This window comes from Alligator mississippiensis, chromosome 2, assembly GCF_030867095.1.
Source record: "Alligator mississippiensis isolate rAllMis1 chromosome 2, rAllMis1, whole genome shotgun sequence".
NCBI classification, from domain to species: Eukaryota; Metazoa; Chordata; order Crocodylia; family Alligatoridae; genus Alligator; species Alligator mississippiensis.
In genome coordinates, this window is record NC_081825.1 from 177,532,751 (window position 1) to 177,553,215 (window position 20,465).

The 20,465-nt window shown below is 52.7% G+C and overlaps 1 protein-coding gene across 3 annotated transcripts; it reads right to left on the bottom strand.

Annotated features, from left to right (window-relative positions):
• Window positions 1–1,997: 1,997 nt before the first annotated feature.
• On the bottom strand, window positions 1,998–19,055 carry VWCE (von Willebrand factor C and EGF domains). 3 transcript variants are annotated; one of them, XM_059722485.1, is made up of 20 exons: window positions 18,837–19,055; window positions 17,722–17,816; window positions 17,257–17,346; window positions 16,090–16,218; window positions 15,524–15,640; window positions 15,275–15,391; window positions 14,244–14,372; window positions 13,487–13,866; window positions 13,308–13,401; window positions 12,979–13,061; window positions 10,053–10,140; window positions 9,647–9,732; window positions 9,069–9,186; window positions 8,488–8,573; window positions 7,647–7,743; window positions 6,793–6,875; window positions 5,829–5,919; window positions 4,692–4,774; window positions 4,181–4,271; window positions 1,998–3,517 (listed from the first exon to the last, which is right to left on the bottom strand). In XM_059722485.1, exons 1-20 carry the CDS (start codon window positions 19,025–19,027, stop codon window positions 2,937–2,939), a joined length of 2,829 nt encoding a protein of 942 aa, XP_059578468.1. In that variant the 5' UTR covers window positions 19,028–19,055; the 3' UTR covers window positions 1,998–2,936. The 3 variants fall into 3 exon arrangements, with proteins under 3 accessions (XP_059578468.1, XP_014448930.1, XP_019340823.1); XM_014593444.3 differs by having other exon boundaries at window positions 18,587–18,913; XM_019485278.1 differs by lacking the exon at window positions 18,837–19,055 and having other exon boundaries at window positions 17,722–18,679.
• Window positions 19,056–20,465: the final 1,410 nt, after the last annotated feature.

Consider the following 20,465-nt stretch of genomic DNA (forward strand, 5'->3'; position numbering starts at 1 on the left):
ATCCAAATAGTAATTGTAGAATAACCTGCCCACGGCACAAGCTTCTTCCTGCTCCCTGTTTGAAGCTGCCTGGTCCCCTGAAGTGGGAGAATTTACAGCCCTTCTGTATTTCTTTAGCTTGTAGTTATATAACTCTGGTTACTCTCAGCATCCAGGAAAATACCAGGTCATTTTTTGGATCCTGCCAAACACAAAGACTCGAAGATTTATTGTGAGAGTTCCACAGGCTGCTGGTATGCTGTGTAAAAATTCACCACCATTTGGTCATTTGGTGAACACATATAAATACTCAAGTGCACATAGGTCACAAGGACATCAGAAGCACTAAAGGTCCAAACCTCCCCCTATTACCGACCAATCTTGATTGCTACCAGAAACACTAGATTCTGACTCGCAGCAGCTCTCACCTTGAACTCACAGCATTTTTGTTTCAAAAACACTCTTCTTCTGGTGAAAATATGTCTGGTTTCACTCAGCATTTTGAACCAAAGAAAACTTTCCAAATAGTTTGTTTTTTTCACACCTTTGGGATATAAGCAAACACAGGATAAGCCTTAGATTCTGATGCGGCATTTGGATTTTTCTGTGCACCATAAGCTACTGGCTGAAACTGTCTTAAAACAGGGGGTCAGTAAGGGGCTGTGGAATAGATGCTAGTGACTCTAGAATACAGCTTGTCAGGGGCAAGGTTAGATATAAAATAGAGATTAGGTGTGGATGGAAAGCTATTACCTAGCCCACATGCTATAGAACACTTCACCTTATGCTCTAGTGCACAATAACCATGAAGCCAACTCCAGGGCTAGTCCCAATGCTAGTGCTATTCTAGTGCTAGCCCCAGCCCTAACCCTAGTTTCAGGGCAGACTCTCTACCCCTACAAAGGACCTAACAAGGCCCAGGGCAATCAGAGTACCAAACTCACTGCCAGTCATACTGACCAAAGCCATCTCTTTGCTTTCCTGTTCTCCTTTGTCTGTTGGCAGGCACCTGTTTTCCTGTCTTATGTTCAGAATGTAAATTCTTGGAAATTCAGAGACTGTCTTTTTGTTCTGTCTGTATAGTACTTAGTGCGATGGTGTCCTGGTCCATGCCTTGCGCTGCTAGGCACTACCCCAATTCAGATGACCAATTATAATAATAATACCCTTTCCTGGGAGATTGGGGGAAGGGTCCATGGCAGGGAGTGGGGTTAGAACTAGGCTGGAAGTAGAAGGTGAGATTAAACTAAAGTAGTTCCAAGCATAAGCTCAGACCTTCATGCCAAGCTTATTAACCCCTTGAGCCCTAGGTTCAGCCATATGAACATAGACATGCTGGCACAAAGAAGATGCAAGTGCCCAAGAAAGGTGGCTGTGGTCCCAGGTGCTCCCTTGCATGAGCAAAGGAAAGACATATTAGTTGACCCCGGAGCACAGGCACTCTGTGAAGCCAGGCCACACTGGTCAGCTCAGCCTCTGGCTGAAGAGCAGCCTCCCTTTCCATGAAATCCCTCAGCCTGTGTGGACATCCAGTGACATGAACTGGTATCATAGCCTCTGTGAAAGGACCCATGGTCAGGGTCCTGTGGGGCAGGCACCTTTCCCCACAGAGTAAAAGTGAACAGAGGTAAGGTCTTAGTGAATTCTGCCCTGAGAAAAAATGCCATCAAAGGCTTCTACCATTCCTCCCAGACCACACACAGCTGTAATAGGAACTGGTTCCCAGCCGCAGGGTGCCACAGGTGCATCTCATCTCAACAAAGAGATGGGGAGACTGTGAAATGCCAGAAATGGATATCCAGCTCTATATTCCTGCAGCTCCACCCCCTGCCTGGGGTCACCCCCTGTACAAAGACCAGCTGGGGAAGCCAAGTCCAGATTGGATGGAGAAAACAGTGCCAGGAGAGGAGAGCATTCAAAGGCAAGCACCAGCTGTATAATGTCAGAGGTGTCAGCCCCAGATTCACTGAGTCCACCCAGGCAGAGCCCACCATAGGCAGCAGGAAGGAATGCTTGGGTTAAATAATTATGAAAACTTTATTAATAATCAAGTTAGAGGAGGGGCAGCCTGTCCCTAAAGGCAGATCAGACACCCATCCACTGTAAGCCACTTGGGAAATCCAGCTTGTCCAACCCCCATCTAGGAGGCCAAGAGACCCCCCCCTGCCAGCTCCAAAGGATCAGAAAAGTCAGAGGGAGATTTCAGAGCTGCCCAGGGAATCTAGATGCTTACTAGGAAGTGAGTATTCAAATCTTTTGGGCAGCTTGTACTCTTGACCCCGTGTTTGTGAGAAATGGTAGGAATGCCAGAGGCCAAATGCAGAAACCTGGGCCTGTCTGAGGCTGGAGATATGGGGGGTGGATTCAGGGACCCTGGGGGTTGACCAAGGCAGGGAGCACCCCAAAGTAGAGGCTTTCTTGGGTTGGGAAAGTTATCAGTCCATAAGCCCTGCACGGAGATCCCCTAGGGCCACCGGGGTATGTCTCAAAGTGGAGGGGAGCCAGACTTGGGTGGCTCTTGACATTTCCCCATCACCACCTGCTCGGAGAAGGCCGACAAGCCAGAAGGACTGAGGGGGTGACTGAACTGGAATCTCAGGTGGGGAATGTGCACTCATGGAGTGTCACAACGCCCCATGGTCACTTAGGACTACTCAAGCCACCACAGCAGGAACGTATTGTCTCCTCCCGGTAGTATGGCACTGCCTCTTTTGAGACACCTCCACTCCCAGAGGATATAGGGAGGAAACAGCCTGGGGGCACCAGCAGAGTAAAGGACAGAGCCCACTCACAGCTCTGGAGGCAACATTGCCCTTCCCTTGGCCCTGGCACAGAATGACATGGGCCCTCTGTGCCCCTATCTGCTAGATAAGGCCTGTAACCTTTTGCAAGTTGCCTCCTCTTCCTCAAACAGCTCCAACTGGGCCTGGCACTCCCTAGCCCCTTAGTGAGGAGCACTATGGAGTCAGAGGGCCAGGTTTACTCTCCCCGCTTGGAGGCACTCCAGCCTCCCTATCCACAGGCTCCTCTACTCCTCCTGATGGGAGCAGGGAAGGTTTCTGAAGAACGGGCCCTGAGCTACGGCTACCTTCAGAGGGCAGATGGTCACTTGTAGGATCTGGGCTGGGGGGTGCAGGGGGTTGGGAAGGGGTTGGATTTGCAGTGACAGACCCAGAAGTTTCTTTCAGAATGAAAAGGTCAGGAGCAGACCTATGGGATTCTGGAGAGCTTGGCCCAGTCAGAGGGGATGCTGTGCCTCCTAACCTCTTCAGAAGTGGCCCAAGGGCCCCTGCCCCAGCAGGATGAGGTCCAGCCACATTTGTGGGCCCAGCATGCTGAGTGGGCATGTTGCTTCCTGCAAGGAGCTGGGCAAGGCGGCTGGGAGAAGCAGGAAGATGGACACTAGGACAGAGGCTGCAGTTGCTGCCACTCGGCAGAGCCACAGAGTCCTCTCGGGGACTGTGTGCTTGGGATAGCCTGGACTCCACGTCATCCAGTTGTCCAGGGCCACGACTGCTCTGCAGAAGAACCTGGCTGACTGCAGTGAATGGAGACAGGACCAGCATTAACACTAGCTCCATTACAAATCTATCCCCCTCCCTTGGGTCTATGTTCTGTGGGAGTCTTACCCATCCAGGGAAGGGAAGACAATAAGGATCTGAGACCAGAGACTCTTGTGAGCACAAACACACAACCTGGTTCCCTGCTCTGTCACCAGAACAGCAAAGCCAGTCATTGTTCTCATGCATCACAACACATTCCAGGTCTGCAGCTGTGTAGGGACATGGTACAAGGCTGCCTTTGTTGGTATGGATTCAACCACACTGAGCAACAGCACTAAGTTATGGTACTTGTAGAGATATTGTGAGGTCTATCATGAGGGGTGTCAAGTCATCTCAGTCACCCACCATATCCTGATGAAAGCTCAGGCCAGACAGGACCCAAGAGGCCCTGCCTGATTCCCATGTTCTCTGCCCCGCTTTAGCAGTCATGTCACATGTAGAGGTTTATGGATCACCTGCTGCCCCTGAGCTGAGGGACCAGGGGCTCACAGTTTCCCCTCTAGAGTTTCTCAACCCTTGACAATGACCCATTAAGGGTCATCACTACAAGTGGGGGAGGAGGGGCTACAGACCTAAGCCACATGGTGTTAGTTGGATTATAGAACTGACCAAGTTCTTGGTGTTATGAGTGCTGTTACCTTGGCAGCCCAGGCAGCAGTCAGTGGGGGTTGTGGAGGACTCTGTGCAGGAAATGGGGCAAGGTCTCTTCTCACAGCTCACCTCCCCAAACTGAAAAGGGAGGCAAATGAAGAGGAGAGACACATCATCCCATGAGATTCCCCCTGCTCCTCAGACACTGTTTCGCATCCTTCTTGCTATCTTCCTCTCCTCTTGGCCTTGAAAAATGATACTGACCTATACCATGTGGGAGAAGCTGGGGCTCTTCCCTCAAAACTCTTGCTTTCCCTGCTCCCTTGACCAGGCCAGCGGCACATGCCAAATGCCTGTCAGCACTGTAAGCGCCAGATGACTGCTCTCACCAGAGCTGGGTATTGCCTAGCACCTTTCACTGCAGCCTTCCTAGAGATCTCTTGGGATAGCACCTCAAGGCAGCTCAGTCCATGAGGCTCTTGACTGATTCATGCACCTTCCCACTCACCTCCCAATTCCCACAGAGCAATCCCCTCTCCCTTCCCAGGTTCGACTCACCTGGCAGGTGCAGTGAATACAGGGCTCTGCCTCTGGTACAAACGTCTGTCCATTCACCACCTTCCTGCCTTCATAGTTACAATCTACAGGGTTGAGATGAACTGAGCTTTAATACCAGAGTAAGAATAATACACTGGATTGATGGTCGCAAACATAGGGCAGCATGGTCTGGTGGGTAGAGACAACAGGCAATTCGTGCCACCAATCCACTGTGTGACCTAGGGCAAGTCCCTTCTCCTCTTCTCATTCAAAAGAAAGAGACAGCCCCTGCCCTGTAGAGTTTACAGTGAGTTTCTACACAGCCTATCACAAGGTGGCCCTGATCCTGCTTGGTATTTGAAGCTGAAATACTGCCACTTTTAAGGAGAGAATGTACCAGACATCCAACAGCCCACAGCAATATTGTGCAGGAGAGTTTAGGACAGGCAGTGAAGAAGAATATGTTACCTAATTCACACTGCCAGGGCAGGGCATAGGGAAAAGAAGTAGCATCCTTAACCTTACAAAAAGGGCCAAGGAAGTATGAAGGACCCCAACATGGCCAGATCCTTCAATCAATGTCTCAGCCAGATAGCAGCACGTCCAAAAGCACAGTGCTCTGTGCCATAATGGGAAATTGGGCTCAGCAGTCCCAAATGCATCCCTGTCTATATCATTGGCACCCCCTAGCACAGTGGTGCTTAACCTTTTGGCCCAGCAGACCAGTGAGTGATGCTGGGTCTCTTCTGTAGGCTGGTTTATGTCCTGTGATATGGCATCACCCCCTCCCTGCCCTGTGTGCCGGAATTGGGTCAAGGGGACAAGGCATTGCCGCCACCTGGCTGGATCCAGCATGCAAGGCCTAGGGCTCCCCATAGGTCCAGAGATTTGGCAGCGGGGGAACAGTATCGCTGTTGTCTCACCACCAAATTTCCAGACCCATTGGGAGCCCCTGAGGCTGAAGGACATGGTGCTGTGAGCCAGCAGTTGAGCACCCTTGTCCTAGCACCACACTCAGGCACTGGGGAAGCCCATGAGCTCTCCAGAAATGACTCCATACTGATTGGACCCAAACCACTTCCTCACATGAGGAGACCATAGATGCTAAGCATCCACTGTAGTTCAGAGACAGGAGATCTCTGAGGCTGTGGTACTTACCATTACAGACAGGACAGCATTCCCCTTCAGGGTGGAATGGATATGTACAAAAGACAGTACAGTCCACAGGAGAGCAAGCCACAGAGCCAAGCTGCAGGACATGAGAGAGAAAGGCAGGAAGACAGAGGACCTCTGTTTTAATGGCAAACCCAGGTGGGCAGGTGACTGTGCAGCTGGGACTGACCAGGGATGAAATGGGCCACATCATTAAAACTGGTTTGACAGAAAATGAGTCTTTCCAAAATTCTTCATCCAAAAAGACCTTGAATGACCTAAAACTCAAATATTTTTATTAGAAACCTGATCTTGTGGTGGCTCATAGGATGCAGTTCAGTTGTCTCATGCCCCCATTCCTTTCTGTGTACTGGCCTCCCCAGCTGCACTATGTTCCCCACAATACGCCATGACCAGGGGCTCCCAAGATGCAACTGCCCCCCACCCTCAACAGGGAAGGCCATGGTGTGTCAGGGGAAGTGTAGTCTGACCAGTAAATCCTGCCTATAGAGGGAAATGGGAGCACAAGGCACCCAAACTACACCTCACATAAATCACAAAACTGGCATTTCCAAATCAAAATATTTTGGTTTTCAAATTTCTACTGAAGAAGTTGAAAATTGTCACAGTAAATTTAAAAGAAACCTTCACCTCTACCCTTGGTTAACCTCTCCCCCTGTCCCATTTTTACTGAAGCTTTCTTCTGATCTCCATCCTCCCCCATTTTTCAATAAATTTTAATTAAAACATTCCTCAGTTTGCTGGACCTCATCCCATTGGACCTTTCTCATGGGGTTGGGGACTTCAGTGGTTGCCTGCCTAACTCTTACAGCCATAAACTGCTCCATTTTGTACAGAACTGGGACTACCTTTGGACTGCTGGGGTATGGATGGTTCAGACTCAGGTTGAACACAGCCCTAAAAGCAGCTTTGTCTACAGGTGAGTCAGTGTAGAAAGCAAAACTCTTACCAGACAGATGCAGCTAAGGCAGGGATCTAGGACAGAAGGGAATGTCTCATTGTTGTAGAAGACCCTTCCCATATAGGTGCAGCCTTCAGGGAGAAGAAAGAAGGAAAGGCATGTTCACATCACCTCCCACCAGAAAGTCAAGCCTCTTCCAGGGAGGCCATGGCACACCTGGATGGGTGGAGAGACCAAGAGCAGGGAACAAGCCTGCAGGGGACATATACTGAGCTTCCTACACCAGGACAGGGGGGTAGGTAATGGGATGAATACCTATTCAGAGCTTGGTCATCAGTTCAAATTCAGACCTGTGTTGATGGTGACTGAAGCTGTTGATGTCTTAGAGCTGCTGGAGGGGCTGGTTCTCATTCTCTCAAGAACCACAAAGGGCCTGTCTATAATGACTCTGACTGTGCAAGGCAAGACTGCTGAAAAAACATGCCCCACTTATTCCATCCTGCTTTGTACATGCCAAATGTAACAGTCACTGTGAAAGCAGGGCTGGGTACATGTCAAGAAGTTTGCCTGAGACTTCAGGTGTACAACTCCATTACCTGTTCTCAGCATTTGACAGGTACAGGGTGGGTGGGGCTCCCTGGCACTGATGGAGATGGTGCAGACACGCCGCAAGTGGCCTAGCTGACATCTGCCTAAGCAAAGAGGCCAAGAGCCAGCTAGGCAATGGAGGGGGGCATCCCTTTTCACTGGTTGTTCAACCTGGGGCTCTGCTGCAGGGTGACTATTTTCATTTCCTCCTCTCAGGATCTGATGTGGACTTCTCCCTTCTGGAGGGTGTTCTTGGTGGCTTATGCTAGGCAGCTCGCTAGAGCAGATAGCTTCCTGACCCCAAGCCCCGTCACCTGCTGAGCAGTCTGGGCAGCACTGTCCTGGAATCTGAATAGGATGAGGACACGTCTCCAAACACTCTGTCCGCTTGCAGCTCACCAAGCCATCTGCCTGCAAATGAGAAACACTTGAGAGAAACCTATGGCCAACCCCTATGCCAGCCATTCCACACAGCCAGCCCCTTCACAAAGGAGTATGCTGTTAAATAGCAGCCATATTCTACCCCAGAGGTGGCTGCATTTCAGTGACAGGCAAGCAAACCCCACTTCTACATGCCCGTACAGAGCTGTGGGCGTCTTTCTACACAGAGGATGCTGCATCAGATTAAGGGTATTAGAGTAAGGAGCCACAGCCTGCAGCAGCCCCAATGACAGTCTGGGGAACCTCTGGATAAGGTAAGAAGTCCAGATGATATTACAAATTCATTGTGGCATTGTTACTTTGAAAACTGATATTTCAAGAATGCCCCTCCATCAATGTTTCAGAGGCACAGGTTGTAGCTGTGTTGGTCTAAGGACATAGGCAGACAAGGTTCTTTGGGTAAATCTGATATCTTTTATTAGACCAACCCAAATAGTTGGAAAAATTCTTCTTCGCATGCTTTCAGGTATAAATACCCTTTGTCAGGCTGAGGAAGCATCTGCAGTTGGTGTGTGCTCTGTTATACACACCTCTGCCCTACCAGGCTGAGGCTGCTCTGCCACATTCTACCCACATCCCGGTGCTTGGCACCAGCCCTGGCTAGGGGAGACTGCATGTGATGGCTAGCTCAGGAGGGGCAGGCAGGGGGAGCTGTGTGCAAAGGGTGCCAGACAGACAAGTAAAGGAAGTGAAGTAGAGCAGGTTCTCATTCACCTGGCAGATGCATAACTCACAGGGATCACCCGGAGACCAGATCTGTCCGATGGGAAACTCAACCCCATTGTCATCCACGAAGCAACCTAGCCACAGATGAAGGAAAAGAGGCAGCTTCAGAGATAAGGTTAGAGCTGGCGGGAAGGCCAAGGCACTCCAGGACAGTGTCCAGGACAGGGCTGAAGGCAAGCTACACACTGCATATAACAAACACACACAGTGTGTGAGGTAGACTTGTTTGCTCCCCACCAGTGACACTCCCCCACCACTTGCACCTCCCCAGTCTAGCCTATCACACATGCATACATTTCCCCAACCCTGCCTGTGTGTCACATGCCCATATCCTTCCTTGCCCCACACCTCTCTCTCTCATACATACCATTCTGCCATCTCAGATGCACATATTCCTACACCTCCCAGCTTCACACCCATCTCTCATACACACCCTACACCCCCAACTTATACCTCTTTGCTTCTCATCCCTCCTAAGCATACATATGTATCCCCTCATCCTGTGCCCCTCGCATGCACACATGGCCTAAGCCTTCCCATCACCGTTTGTCACACACCTTCCCTCTCACCTGACACGGGCACAGGTTCTTGGCAGGAAAAGCAGCACTGCCCTGGTACTAGCAGCCAGTCCTGGCGAGGACACTCCAGCACGGGGCAAGGGGTGAAGGAGCACTCCACCTCCCCACTCTGGAGAGAGAGTAGCATGTGTCACACCATGCAATGACACTATGCTGGCTTGGAGCCATCAGTGGAGAAGGGCCAGGCAACTCTAAGGGCTGCTTCCAGCTCCACCTCTTCCTCCTTCCTCCCACTGAATGGGTCTCTAAAACCAGGCCCTGCCAGAGGTTTTACACAGAGGACTCCAGCTGAGCCAGTCTTGGCAGAGCTTCCAGACCCCTGTCCTAGACCCTCCTCAGAAAAGAGACTTCTCCTCCTCCCCCACCCCCAGTCAGTCTCACAAAATAGACTGCTTCAGGAGTCAGGGCCCTTAGTTGCCCAGTGCTTTGAGGCACCCCCAGGAGCTCTCCTAGGCTGTGCCTTTCCTTGGCACCAGAGTCTGGTCTGGATCTGCCCTCCCTCCCACAGAGTGAGTGCAATCCCCAGGCTGCTACAGTTCCCCCATACTAAGCCCCTGCATGAGGCCTACCCGACAAACACAGGTGGTGCAGTCATCCCCATCCAAGCTGAATTCCTCCCCGTGTGCATACGTGCGACCTTGGAACTTGCACTTAGCTGCAGGGGAGGAGAGAGACTGTCAGCCCCACAGCTGCAGGTGAGGCACCCAGAATCAGTGCTGGCTGGAGCCATCTCCCAAAAGGGAAACTGAGGCAGAGAGTATCAGTACCTTCCCCGAGGGCCCCCACTGGGGAAAGAACCTGAAGTCCCATGCTTTGACCATTCAGCAATGCTGCCTCATGACTGATCATGCATCTTTCATGCAGCTATCAATGAAGCATACACCAGGCTTCAACATTCCTTCTCCTCCACGTTCTAGGCAACCCAGCGGTATACCCTGGAGCCCCTGAAGTTGCTGAGGTGGCTAAGAGACTAACCTGTCTGACAGGAGCAGCAATCAGACTGGGCAGGGCTGTGGCAGGAGCCTGGAGGGCACTCAGGAGAGATACAGGAAACATTGCCAGCCTGGAAGAGAGAGAAACCAAAGGGAATGGAATAGGCAGGGATGAGGCAATGACAGCATCGGACATCTTCAGGGCTGTGCAGCTCTCACCTCTTGTGGGCACTCCTTTAGAGCCACATTGCCACCAGCCAAACTAGGTAAATTAATGTAAATCAAAACAATTCAATCTTCCCCCTTTAATCACAATTTAAATCAGCAAGTGTAATTTAACTGATCAACTTAAATGTTCTATTGATTGATTGATTTAAATGATCTTGATTTAAATTATTTAAGTAGTGGATTGAATAAAGGAATTTAAATATTACATTCATTTAAATAATCTTGATTTAAATCACCTGTTTTTATTTGGTTTTGCATTTGTTAATTTTATTTCATTTTGTAAAGACAGAGAGAGCTGCAAAAGTTGGTAGGGCAATTGGCTACTGACTGGAAGGACGTTGCTTTAATCCCAAGTGAGGGCGATGGGTTTCCATTTATTGTTCCCACTTCTAGTGTGGCACTTAGGTCCACCTAGCCTCCTAACCAATTGGTACCACGACCTCCCTGGGTTCAAAGGTGGCCAGAGTGTGGTGCCCACCATATCACCTCCTTCTTGTGCGGAGGAGGTTAAAGAAACAGTGGAGCCCTGCCTTGATGGCCTGTAAATGGGGCACTTTTACCTAGAAAAAGAGTAGTTCTCCATGGCCAACAAACATTCAAACATGCTGCAATGTAAATTTATTTATTTAGCATATGTGGTTTCAGCATGTTGTTTCAGCCATCTTAAGTTGTAAATAAATACAACCTTTATGTTAAATTCAGTCATCTTTTTGCTTGTGTCAAAGTTATGCTATCTACATCTGTATTATTTAAGCCAGTGATGCTCAGCCTTCTGGCCCCACAGATGAGATGAGTGGTGTGATCTATGGATGCGATCCAGAGTGCTGGCTTGGTCGTGCACACCACCACACACACCCTGATCTCATGCACCAGAACTGGTTGCTCACTAGCTTGACCCAGCTCCACTGCACACTGGTACCATCTAGTCCATGGGCCATGTCATCTGGACCATGGGGCTTCCCACCCATCCAGAAATTTGGCAACAGGGGAGCTGCAATTAAAGCAACCACTGCTCCCCCACTGCCAATATTTGGGCCTGTGAGGAGATCCATAGGCCAGCTGACATGGCCTCATGGGCCAGATCATGGCCCATGGGCTAGACTAGAGCTTGAGCTTGCCCAGTTTCAGCTATGGAATTGCTTCATGTAACATATCTGAATCTTAATTCTTACATTACTTTTATTATGATAATAAACAGAGAATGATGCAATTCTTTGTTACTAGGTGATACATTAAATTTTACTCATTTTTTGTCTCAAGATATATGGAGATCGAAATTAGGATTCAATCAAAACTGCGGAACACCACCTTTTAAAATCAATTTTCTATTAGTTTTATAAAACCATCTTAAATGTCCTGGACACATGAGAAAAAGAAAGTGAATTTATCAAAACATTTTGCATTTAAAATAAATTACAAGGAGCATAATACATAATTCATTAATTAAATGTCTGCATGACAGGATCACCATGTCTTGCAGGTGTTAGAACTAACAGATCTCATCCTTTCACACACAGCTTTCACTCACAGGACATAAGGAAAACAAAAGTTTTCCACTTTTTCAGTTCCAAATCAGTTTATCTTTGAATGACTTAGTTGTTGAACCGAACTAGTTAAATAAACTGAAGCATTAAAAATATTCTCTCTGCACCTGCACAAAAGGCCACTGCTGCCAACAACTGGTTTAATACTTCAACAAACTCTAGTTCCAGGGGCTTGGCTATCAACTTTCATCACTAGAGTGACTTGACAGTCTTTAAAAGACTTTGGCAGCAAATACATTTTTAATATTTTTTACAAGATTTTAGTAAATTAGGCCTTAACATAGGCTGGCACTTTCAAAATTTAAAATTTTAAATGCTTATTTTTATGAAGAAAAATACATTTCATTTAAAATGTTTTAAAAACATATTTTTCTTAATCAATTTTAATATGTTTTTGTGTAACTCACTGATTTTTATCAACCTTGCTGCCTAAAAAGGAGGGCCACTTCATCACCTCCTGCCCACTGGGTGAGGGAAGATACCGTGTTGTCAAACCTGCCACCTTCAACCTGTCCCTGCTCACACTTACCTTCCCACAGCTCTAAGTCCTTCCAAGCACTGATGACTAATTTCCAGGGCAGGTAACAAGCCCAAAGGGAAATCCCCATCACCACAGACCTGCCCTGCCCCAATAACATCAAACAAACCTCACACCAGCAGAGGTGGGGGATTTCAGGATTTGCTGGGACAGTGAGGTCCCAGCACTAGCTGTTACTTTGAGGATAGGATCTGACCATCACCAAAGGGTCTTTATTTCTAGGAACAGGGGAAAATTGCAGCTGTAGACTCAGAAGCAGCCCCTGGGCACTAGTTCCAGCAGCTCTGCTCAATGGCCTGCCACTGCCCTCTTGAGGCATCATCTTAAGTCATTTGCTTCATGTTCCCCCAACAAAACTCCATTATTCCAGGTCAGATCCTACACCATGCCTCCAAATCAAAACCTCCTCAAAAGATCCCTAGCTACTACCTGCCCTGCCCAGTTGTCCTTTGGAGACTCCTACACTGGGATCATGACCTGTCTTCCCATTGGAGGAGAAGGTAGTGGTGGAGCCATCTCAATGGAGGAATCCAAGGCTGTCCTTCATGCAGTGCTCTGATGATATCGGATCACACCACCAATACCCTTCCAACACATGTAGCCCCCCAAGCTCAAGGGGAGCAAGCATCCAGAGTCCCCCCAGATGGGGCAACACTCACCAGGCACACACACACGGTGCAGTTCCCACTGGAGAGAGAAAATACATCCCCTTCAGCCCGGGTGACCCCATTGTACAGACAGCCTGAAAGAGACAAGAAAGCAATGGCAGTGGGAGGCATGCTGTAGCCTCCCTCCTTAGAGTGTCTACAAGGCAGAGGGTAGGGGAAGAGAGGCTAGCCTATGCTACTACTCAGTCTAGTCCTCTAGGGAATGCAAAAGTCTTACCTTTCTTGGGCAGAAGCCAGCAGGTGATGAACCACCTAGGCCCACCTAGGGCTACTTGGGTTTTCCCAGGTAAATCAAGCCCCCAAGGGAAGGTGAACCTTACCTGTACAGCTGGGGCAGCACTCCCCATTCTTTGGGGGCACTGGGTGGGAACAGGAGATCCTGCAGGTCACCACTTCACACAACACATGGCCCCCCTGCAACAAAAAAGCCCGATTAAAAAGGCAGGGGGATGGCAAAACCACAGCTGAGGGAGATGGGTCGCACCAGAAAGGTACATACCTTGCAAGTACAGCTCAGGCAGCTGGGCTCCATCCAGCGGCTATCATGCTCCCACAGTGCCCCCTGATGCCAGCAGGGGGAAGGTGGAGCATCAGGGGAGGGTGGTGGAACAGCAGCAGGATGACTTGAGGGCAATGGACCCTCCTGGAGCAGTGATGGTGGCAGGAAATTCCACATCAGGGAGGAGGTTGCTGGCGGCAGTGGGGAAGGGGTGTGGGTGCTGGGTACAGGAGCAGGAGCAAGGGCAGGGGTTCGGGAAGGCAGGGAGCCTTTAGGAGCCAATAAGTGCCTCCCAGAGTCAGGGGGGAGCAGCAGGAGTGTTGGAGGGTGCTGCAGAGACTGGAGGATGGGAGACGGGGCCAGAATGGTTTTTGGTAAGCCTAGAAGGAAACACAAGGTAGATCTCTTTGGGAAGAGCTGGGGTGGGATGCAGGGACCCCACTAACTGGTGTGGTGTGAGCCCAGTATCCAGGGCCATCAGCTCTTCCTGGAGGGTACACCCAGGACACAAAACCAGACCGCCCCCATGGCCCCTGCCACTCAGAGTCATCATCAGTTATGAACAGAGGCAGGAGACCAAGTCTGCCCTCGCACCTGATTACTAAGCCCTCCACTCCACTGAGCTATGGGGTGGAAAAGACCCCTCCCTGCCTTCAGCAGCAGACGGCAGAAGGCAACACTTGCTAAGAGCCCCCTCAGTGCCCAAGGACCTCCCCAGTGGGACCATGCACCCCAGGGAGGAGGGTTTGCCCCTTACCTTCGCATGACACCCTGTCCCCACTGAGCCGGTAGCCTGGGCGGCAGGTGCACAGGAAGCTGCCTGGAGTGTTGTGGCAGGAGTGCTGGCAGGCACGCTTCTCACTGGGCCAGCGGCACTCGTTCACATCTGGTGGTCAAGGGGAAAGACCCAAGCATCAGAAAAGGCTTGGAAGCAGCATAAAGCAGGGAGGGAGAGGTACCTGGGGAGCTGGGTAGGAGCCCAGGGACTGCACACTTCACCCAAGGTCTGGGCACAAGGGGCCTCACCTGCCTGCCAAACCCAAGCCTGTCTTTTCTGCCAGGGTGGAGGTGAGGCAGAAAACCCCAGAGCTGGGCCCTGAACACTAATCTGGTACTGGGTAGCTGAAAGATATGTCAAGTGGGGGGAACTCCAGGGACCAACAGTAGGGGTCACTGGACCTGGCGTAATCTTGTCCAGTGTATGGCACAGACAAGGCCATTTCGAAGCAATCTGGGATCAGAGGAGAATCCAGAGGCATGCAGAGAGTGCACTCCTTGGGCCAGGCACTGCCTTTTCTGTTCAGTGTTTGTACAGTACCCAGCACCACACAAGCCCAGGCCCCAGGCCAGTGGGTGGTCAGCAAGGGGTTGGTTTGCTATAGGAAGTGAAAAAGGGCATGGTGGCAGCCACCATGGTCTCTACACCAAGGACAAGCCAGACCCACTGAGTCATTCCCTGCATGCATGCAGTAGACACAGCTGCCCAAAAGCTCAGAGGGCCTGATCTTCACCTCAGCCACTGTTCCCCGAGACTTGATGCTCCTTGGGCCTGACTCTGGGGAAAGCCCTTCAATTCTCTGTGTCTCGGTTTCCTGTTTGGTGGCAACAAAGGATTAAAGGGACTCATGCCCCTCCCTCAAGGGCACAAGCACTCTGGCATCCAAGTCTGACTGGAGAATGGGTCTCAGGGGACACACAACGAGGTAGGGAACAGGACAGGGAAGGTCCTGGGTGGAGTGGGGAAGGCTGGGCCAGACTGGATCGCTAGGGAGAGGGCAGGGTACTCACCCACACAGGAATGCCTGTTGCCATGTAGGTGGTAGCCAGGGCGGCAGGAGCAGCGGTAGCTGCCAATGCTGTTCTTGCACCAGTGCTGGCATGGGGTGGCCAGGCACTCATCTGTGTCTGAAAGGTAAGATAATGAGGTTACTACAAGTCATCTCCACCCCCAAGCCTGGAGACTCCAGAGCTCACATCTAATCTGGCTGGTTCCAAAATCCCACAAAGTCCCTCCTGGAAAGCCCCCTAGGGACTCACCCTGGCAGCTATGGCGGTCAGAAGAGAGCTGCATGCCTGGGCCACACTCGCACACGAAGCCACCCTCGGTGTTGACACACAGCCCCTCACAGGAGGCGCTCAGGCACTCGTTGATGTCTAGGAGAGAGGGCAGGATCAGGGCTGTACACCTGGGGCACACCACAAACATGCAGAGCCACCCCTCAGTACACCCTCTTGACTCAGTAACACTTGGCAACCTTGCCTGGATACCCCCAGAAGGGGTGCTGGCATAAACCCACTGCTCAGCTGCATGGGGAAGGCAAATGATCCTGCAGTTTGCCAGTGGTTGCCTCTGCAGAGGATCCAAGCACTCTTGTGTCCCATTGCAACAACTGAACCCCCAACCTTTACACCTCACAAGCAAAAAGAGCCAGCCAAAGCACTGCCCTGAAGCTCAGTCACCGCACCATACCCCATGCAGCCAGTGCACAGGTGCCCTTGAGACCCACTTTTCCATGACAGAAAGGTGCCTCAAGCCCACAGGGAGGGCTCCAATTAGGGATCAGCCTGCTGTCAGACTGGTAAGCAAGCTGGATAATTCTCACCTGTGCAGCGCACGCCATTAGCTGTCTCCACCATGGAGAAACCCAGAGGGCAGACACGAGCCACCTCCTGGCAGCCACCATGGTTACAGGTGAGGTCACAGCCATACTCACCACAGGCACTGGGTGGATCTGAAACACACACACACCATGAGGGCACCACAGGAATCCATGCATGTGGCCAGTGCACCCATAGACAAGGAGAGATGGCACCTCACTGCCAAGAGCAATTCTCAATGGGATCATTCCCCTGGATGCAAACAAAGGGGCCAAACACATCTTTCAGCAGCAGGACCTTGACAAGGCCTGTGCCCAGCTGTCCCAGCTCTGGGAAGGGGCACAGGCTCCTCCACAGGAACAAGGGTTGCTGAAAATTATGTACCCCTGTGCTGTGCAGGGTGCTCACAAGGGCTGACACTGGAAAAGCTGAGTGCACACAACACCTGTTCCTTAGAGCAGTGGTTCTCAACCTTTTTTGTACCGGGACCCATCTGTAAACATCAGTGGCCAATCCCAACCCAGTGCCCCTCACTCCTGACCCGCTGCCCCCAGGTCCCAGCCCCCCAGTCCAGTGTGTGGGGAAGGGGGTGGGTGTGTGGGACACGGGTGAGGGCCCAAGCAGCCCCTTGCAGACTGCAACTCTTCTAGGCTGCAAGGAAAAAGCCACTGTTTCCCACTTTTTTTCCGTAAAGGAGAATCCATTTTTAAAGTCTGTTGATCCATTTTTGTTTGCAACCCTTTCATATGTTCTTGCGACCCACTTTTGGGTCACGACCCATGGGTTGAGAAACATTGCCTTACAGCAACCACTACTGGAAGAGGCTGGGGCTGGAGTAGCCAGAAGCTCCCACCAGCACCCAGCATTCCTGCCCTGCTCCCCATAGCACCCCCACCTGGGAAAGGCTGGGGTTGAGTAACCTACCCTATACGACTGCAGAATCTGCGGAGCAGGCAGCAAGAGACAGAAGTGACTCTTCTAAGCAATCGTAGCAAGTCCATAGCAGAGCAGGGAAGAGAAGCCAGGAGTCCTGGCTCCCTATGCACCCGCCCTCTCCCCCCACCTCTCGTTTCCACCACTTGACTTAAAAGAGCCTTTCTCCTACAAGCACCTGCAGCGACAGGTACATGGCTATGTGCAGCCAGAAGGCAAGAAGGAGCAGGTCCGGTTACCTAGGCAAGTGATGCCCTGCTTGCCATTCGGGCAGGAGCAGACGTTGGGAGCAATGCAGAGACCGTTGCCACAGCCAAAGGAGCAGAGAGCTGAGGGAAAAGGAAGGCAGTGCCAAGAGACAGACTGGTTAGGATGCGAGGAGAGCCCATAGGGATCCCCTCCCTCCCTTCCTCCCACCGCAACCTAAAGAAGCAATTCTCACACAGTCTGACTAAGAAAAGACCAGCTGGGGGATGGGGACGAGGGGTCTTCACAGGGGCCTCTGCCTGGAGATGTACAAGGAGGAATTGGGGGAGAGATAGGAACTCAGATGGGTGCTTCTGCCTATGGCAGCTCGGTCACTGGGAGACAATCGACCCCTGCGGGGACCTCTGCACCACAGACAGGCAATGTGTCAGATGCCGGAGCTTCACAGGGAACACGGGGGTGATGGTGGATGGCAAGGCACCACGGTGTATACTCACGCAGGGTACACTGCCCGCTGCCTGGGGACGGCATCCACCCAGGGCAGCATCCACTTCCAAAGCCTGAGAAGCAGACGTGTGGTCCCATGCGGCGCCTGGGGTGGAGAGATGCTGAGATTCTTGGAGGACCCCCCCACGCCCAGCCTGGGACACACGGCAGCCAGAGCCACCCGCAGGTCAAAGGTAAGGAGAAGGACATTGAGGCAGTTGGGAAGGGCCAGCTGAGCCCTGCCTCTCGGCCCACTGTGGCTGCCAGACACAAGGTGGGACCAAAGGTGCCACGGGAGTCGGCTCCCACCAGGGAGAGAGCGGGAACACTTCTGGGCGGTGCGACTTGCAAAAGAAACAGCTCTGCCCAAGGTCCCACTAAGACCAGCCTTGTGGAAAACAAGGGAGCGACCTCGGTGCTGGGGGCCGACATCCTGCCCACCTGAGGGCCCTACAGGCTTCTCGCCTGCTCCCTCAGGGGTTGGCACCGGGAGGTGGCGCAGCCAGACGGGCACACACGCCACAGCAGCGAGTGCGACAAGCGGACAGACCCACAGCTGGACCGGCGGCGCACACCGCAGACACGCGTGCCCCGGCATGGCACGCGGCATCCAGCACACGGGCAGGGGGCAGCTGTGGAGTGTGACAGGAGCGCCCCAAATGGCCGCAGGGTCAGAGCGGAGCCCCTGGAGCACGAGGTGGGCAGACAGAGAGGCACGAAGGACCCAGCGCCACCCACGCCCCCAGGGCAGGGTGCACACAGCACGGGCTGAGCACAAGCCTGGCAGAGGCACCGCCGCGCCCCAACCGGAGTCACTCCGCTCCGCGCGTTTACACGGGCTCCCCCGGAAGGGGGGGAAGGGGATCCTTTCGGTACCTCTCCACGGCAAAGCTGCCCGGCTTCTTCCTCCCGGGATAGAGCCTGGCCTGGGCGGCCGGCAGCGCGGCCAGCACGCAGGCAGCCCGCAGGAGCAGCCCGGCCAACATGCCCGGCGCCTCCCGCCCGGGGCCGGCACCGCCTGGGATCGCCTTCCTGCCTCCCTGCCCCCTACATGCTGCTGCCCGGGACCCTCCTCCTCGCCCTGCCCCCAACAATGCGGGGGGCGGCCGTGCCCCCCCGCACGCACCGGCGAGGCGCAGCAGCCCTGTTGTACGCGGGGGAAGGAGGCTCCGCCACCCCCGGGTCTCCTTTCTCACATCTGGCACAGCTGCGGCCTGGCTGCCCCACCCCTCCTGCGGGCCCTGGGCTGCTTGCCCGGCCCACCAGAGAGGAGCTTGCGGCACAGAAAGGGGCCAAAGTGGAGCCGCTAGCGCTCATGCGGCAGGGGTGCCAGCCCGGGGGGGGGGGGGGGCAGGCAGAGGGAAAGGGGGTCCTCACACAGCATCACCATACCTGCGCCCTGCAGGTGCCCAAGGCTCCCAGCTCAGGGCAGCTGGGATGCCAGGGGGGCACCCAGGTGGCAGCACCCTGCTGCCAGGGGGCTGTGCACACCCCCAGCCAGAAGCGGTCCCCTCTCACTGGAAAAATGAGAGCTGGAAGGGACAGTGGTGACTTGTAGCGGGTGCATGTGCACCTCCTGAGAGCAGGGGTGCACCCCCGGACAGGCCACGCTTAGGTGGGAGTGCCAGTGCCCCCCCTGAGAGTGCAGGCCAGGGAGTGGGCACCAGATGCAGCACTGCAGCCACTTCTGGGAGCGCTGCAGCTGCTTCCTGATCAGCCAGAGGACCCCCCCAATTTGGGAAGATTGGCCAGTCACTGACTGGTCACTGAGGGGGCCCATGCCCACCTTGATGATGGTGGCACCACTTGCCCATGGGAAGGGACCTCAGGAGGTCATCTAGTCCAAAGTTGCCAACCCCACAGTGTTCCCTTCCCTCTCATTGCCCTGCTGCGCTCAGCCTTTCCCAGCCCCTTGCCTTCCCACCCTCAGAATCCAGCAGCTGATGGAAAGGCCCAGCTGGAGGCTAGTGAAGGGCACATGGGCACAAGGGTTGGTGGCAAAAGCTTGCACTGAACTCAGGGCCCCTGGGTGCCAGACATGGTGTAGATTCCTCACGAAAAAAAAAAGGAAGACCTGCAGTCCCTGCCTGCAGAGCTTGTAGCCTTAACTGGACCAGTGGGAATGGAAACAGATGAGCAAGGAGAACAGGGCACAGCCAGCAGCACAACACAGCTCTTCTGCTTTGCTAGCCCACCAGGCCACTTTCCCCAAGCATGCAGTGGAGCCCCTGAGGGTCCCATCCCACCTTGGCAGGGAGCTGACAGGCTCTTCTCCGTGGCTTATCCCAACCCAGATGTTCAGCAACACGGCCCATGAAACAGGTAACAGACCACACCTGGCTCAGCAAGGTGGAGGCCAAGATGACCACACTCAGGCTAAGGGATGCATCAAGAAAGAGCAGAGATGAAGGATCCAACTGCTGTTTCATCTCCAGCTGCCAGAGAGAAACACTCCCCCCCCCCACCCCCGGCCGCTTTGCCTAGGTCAGGAAGGGAGAATTTTCCTGACAAGTTATAGCTGACATTTTACATTAGGCTGTTCAGTTACACACCACAATGCTATGCAGAACCCTACTGTGCCCTCCTGTGAAATGCAGCCACCTCTTGGGTGGAACGGAGCACACGTTTAAAAGCAATGCCACACCATAGTTTAGGACAAGGATGCTGCCAGCCGGTGGATAGTGCAGAAGGCATGGAGGAAGTCTGACAGCAATCACACAATTGGAAACTGGCCAGTGGTTTGGGATGAACACAC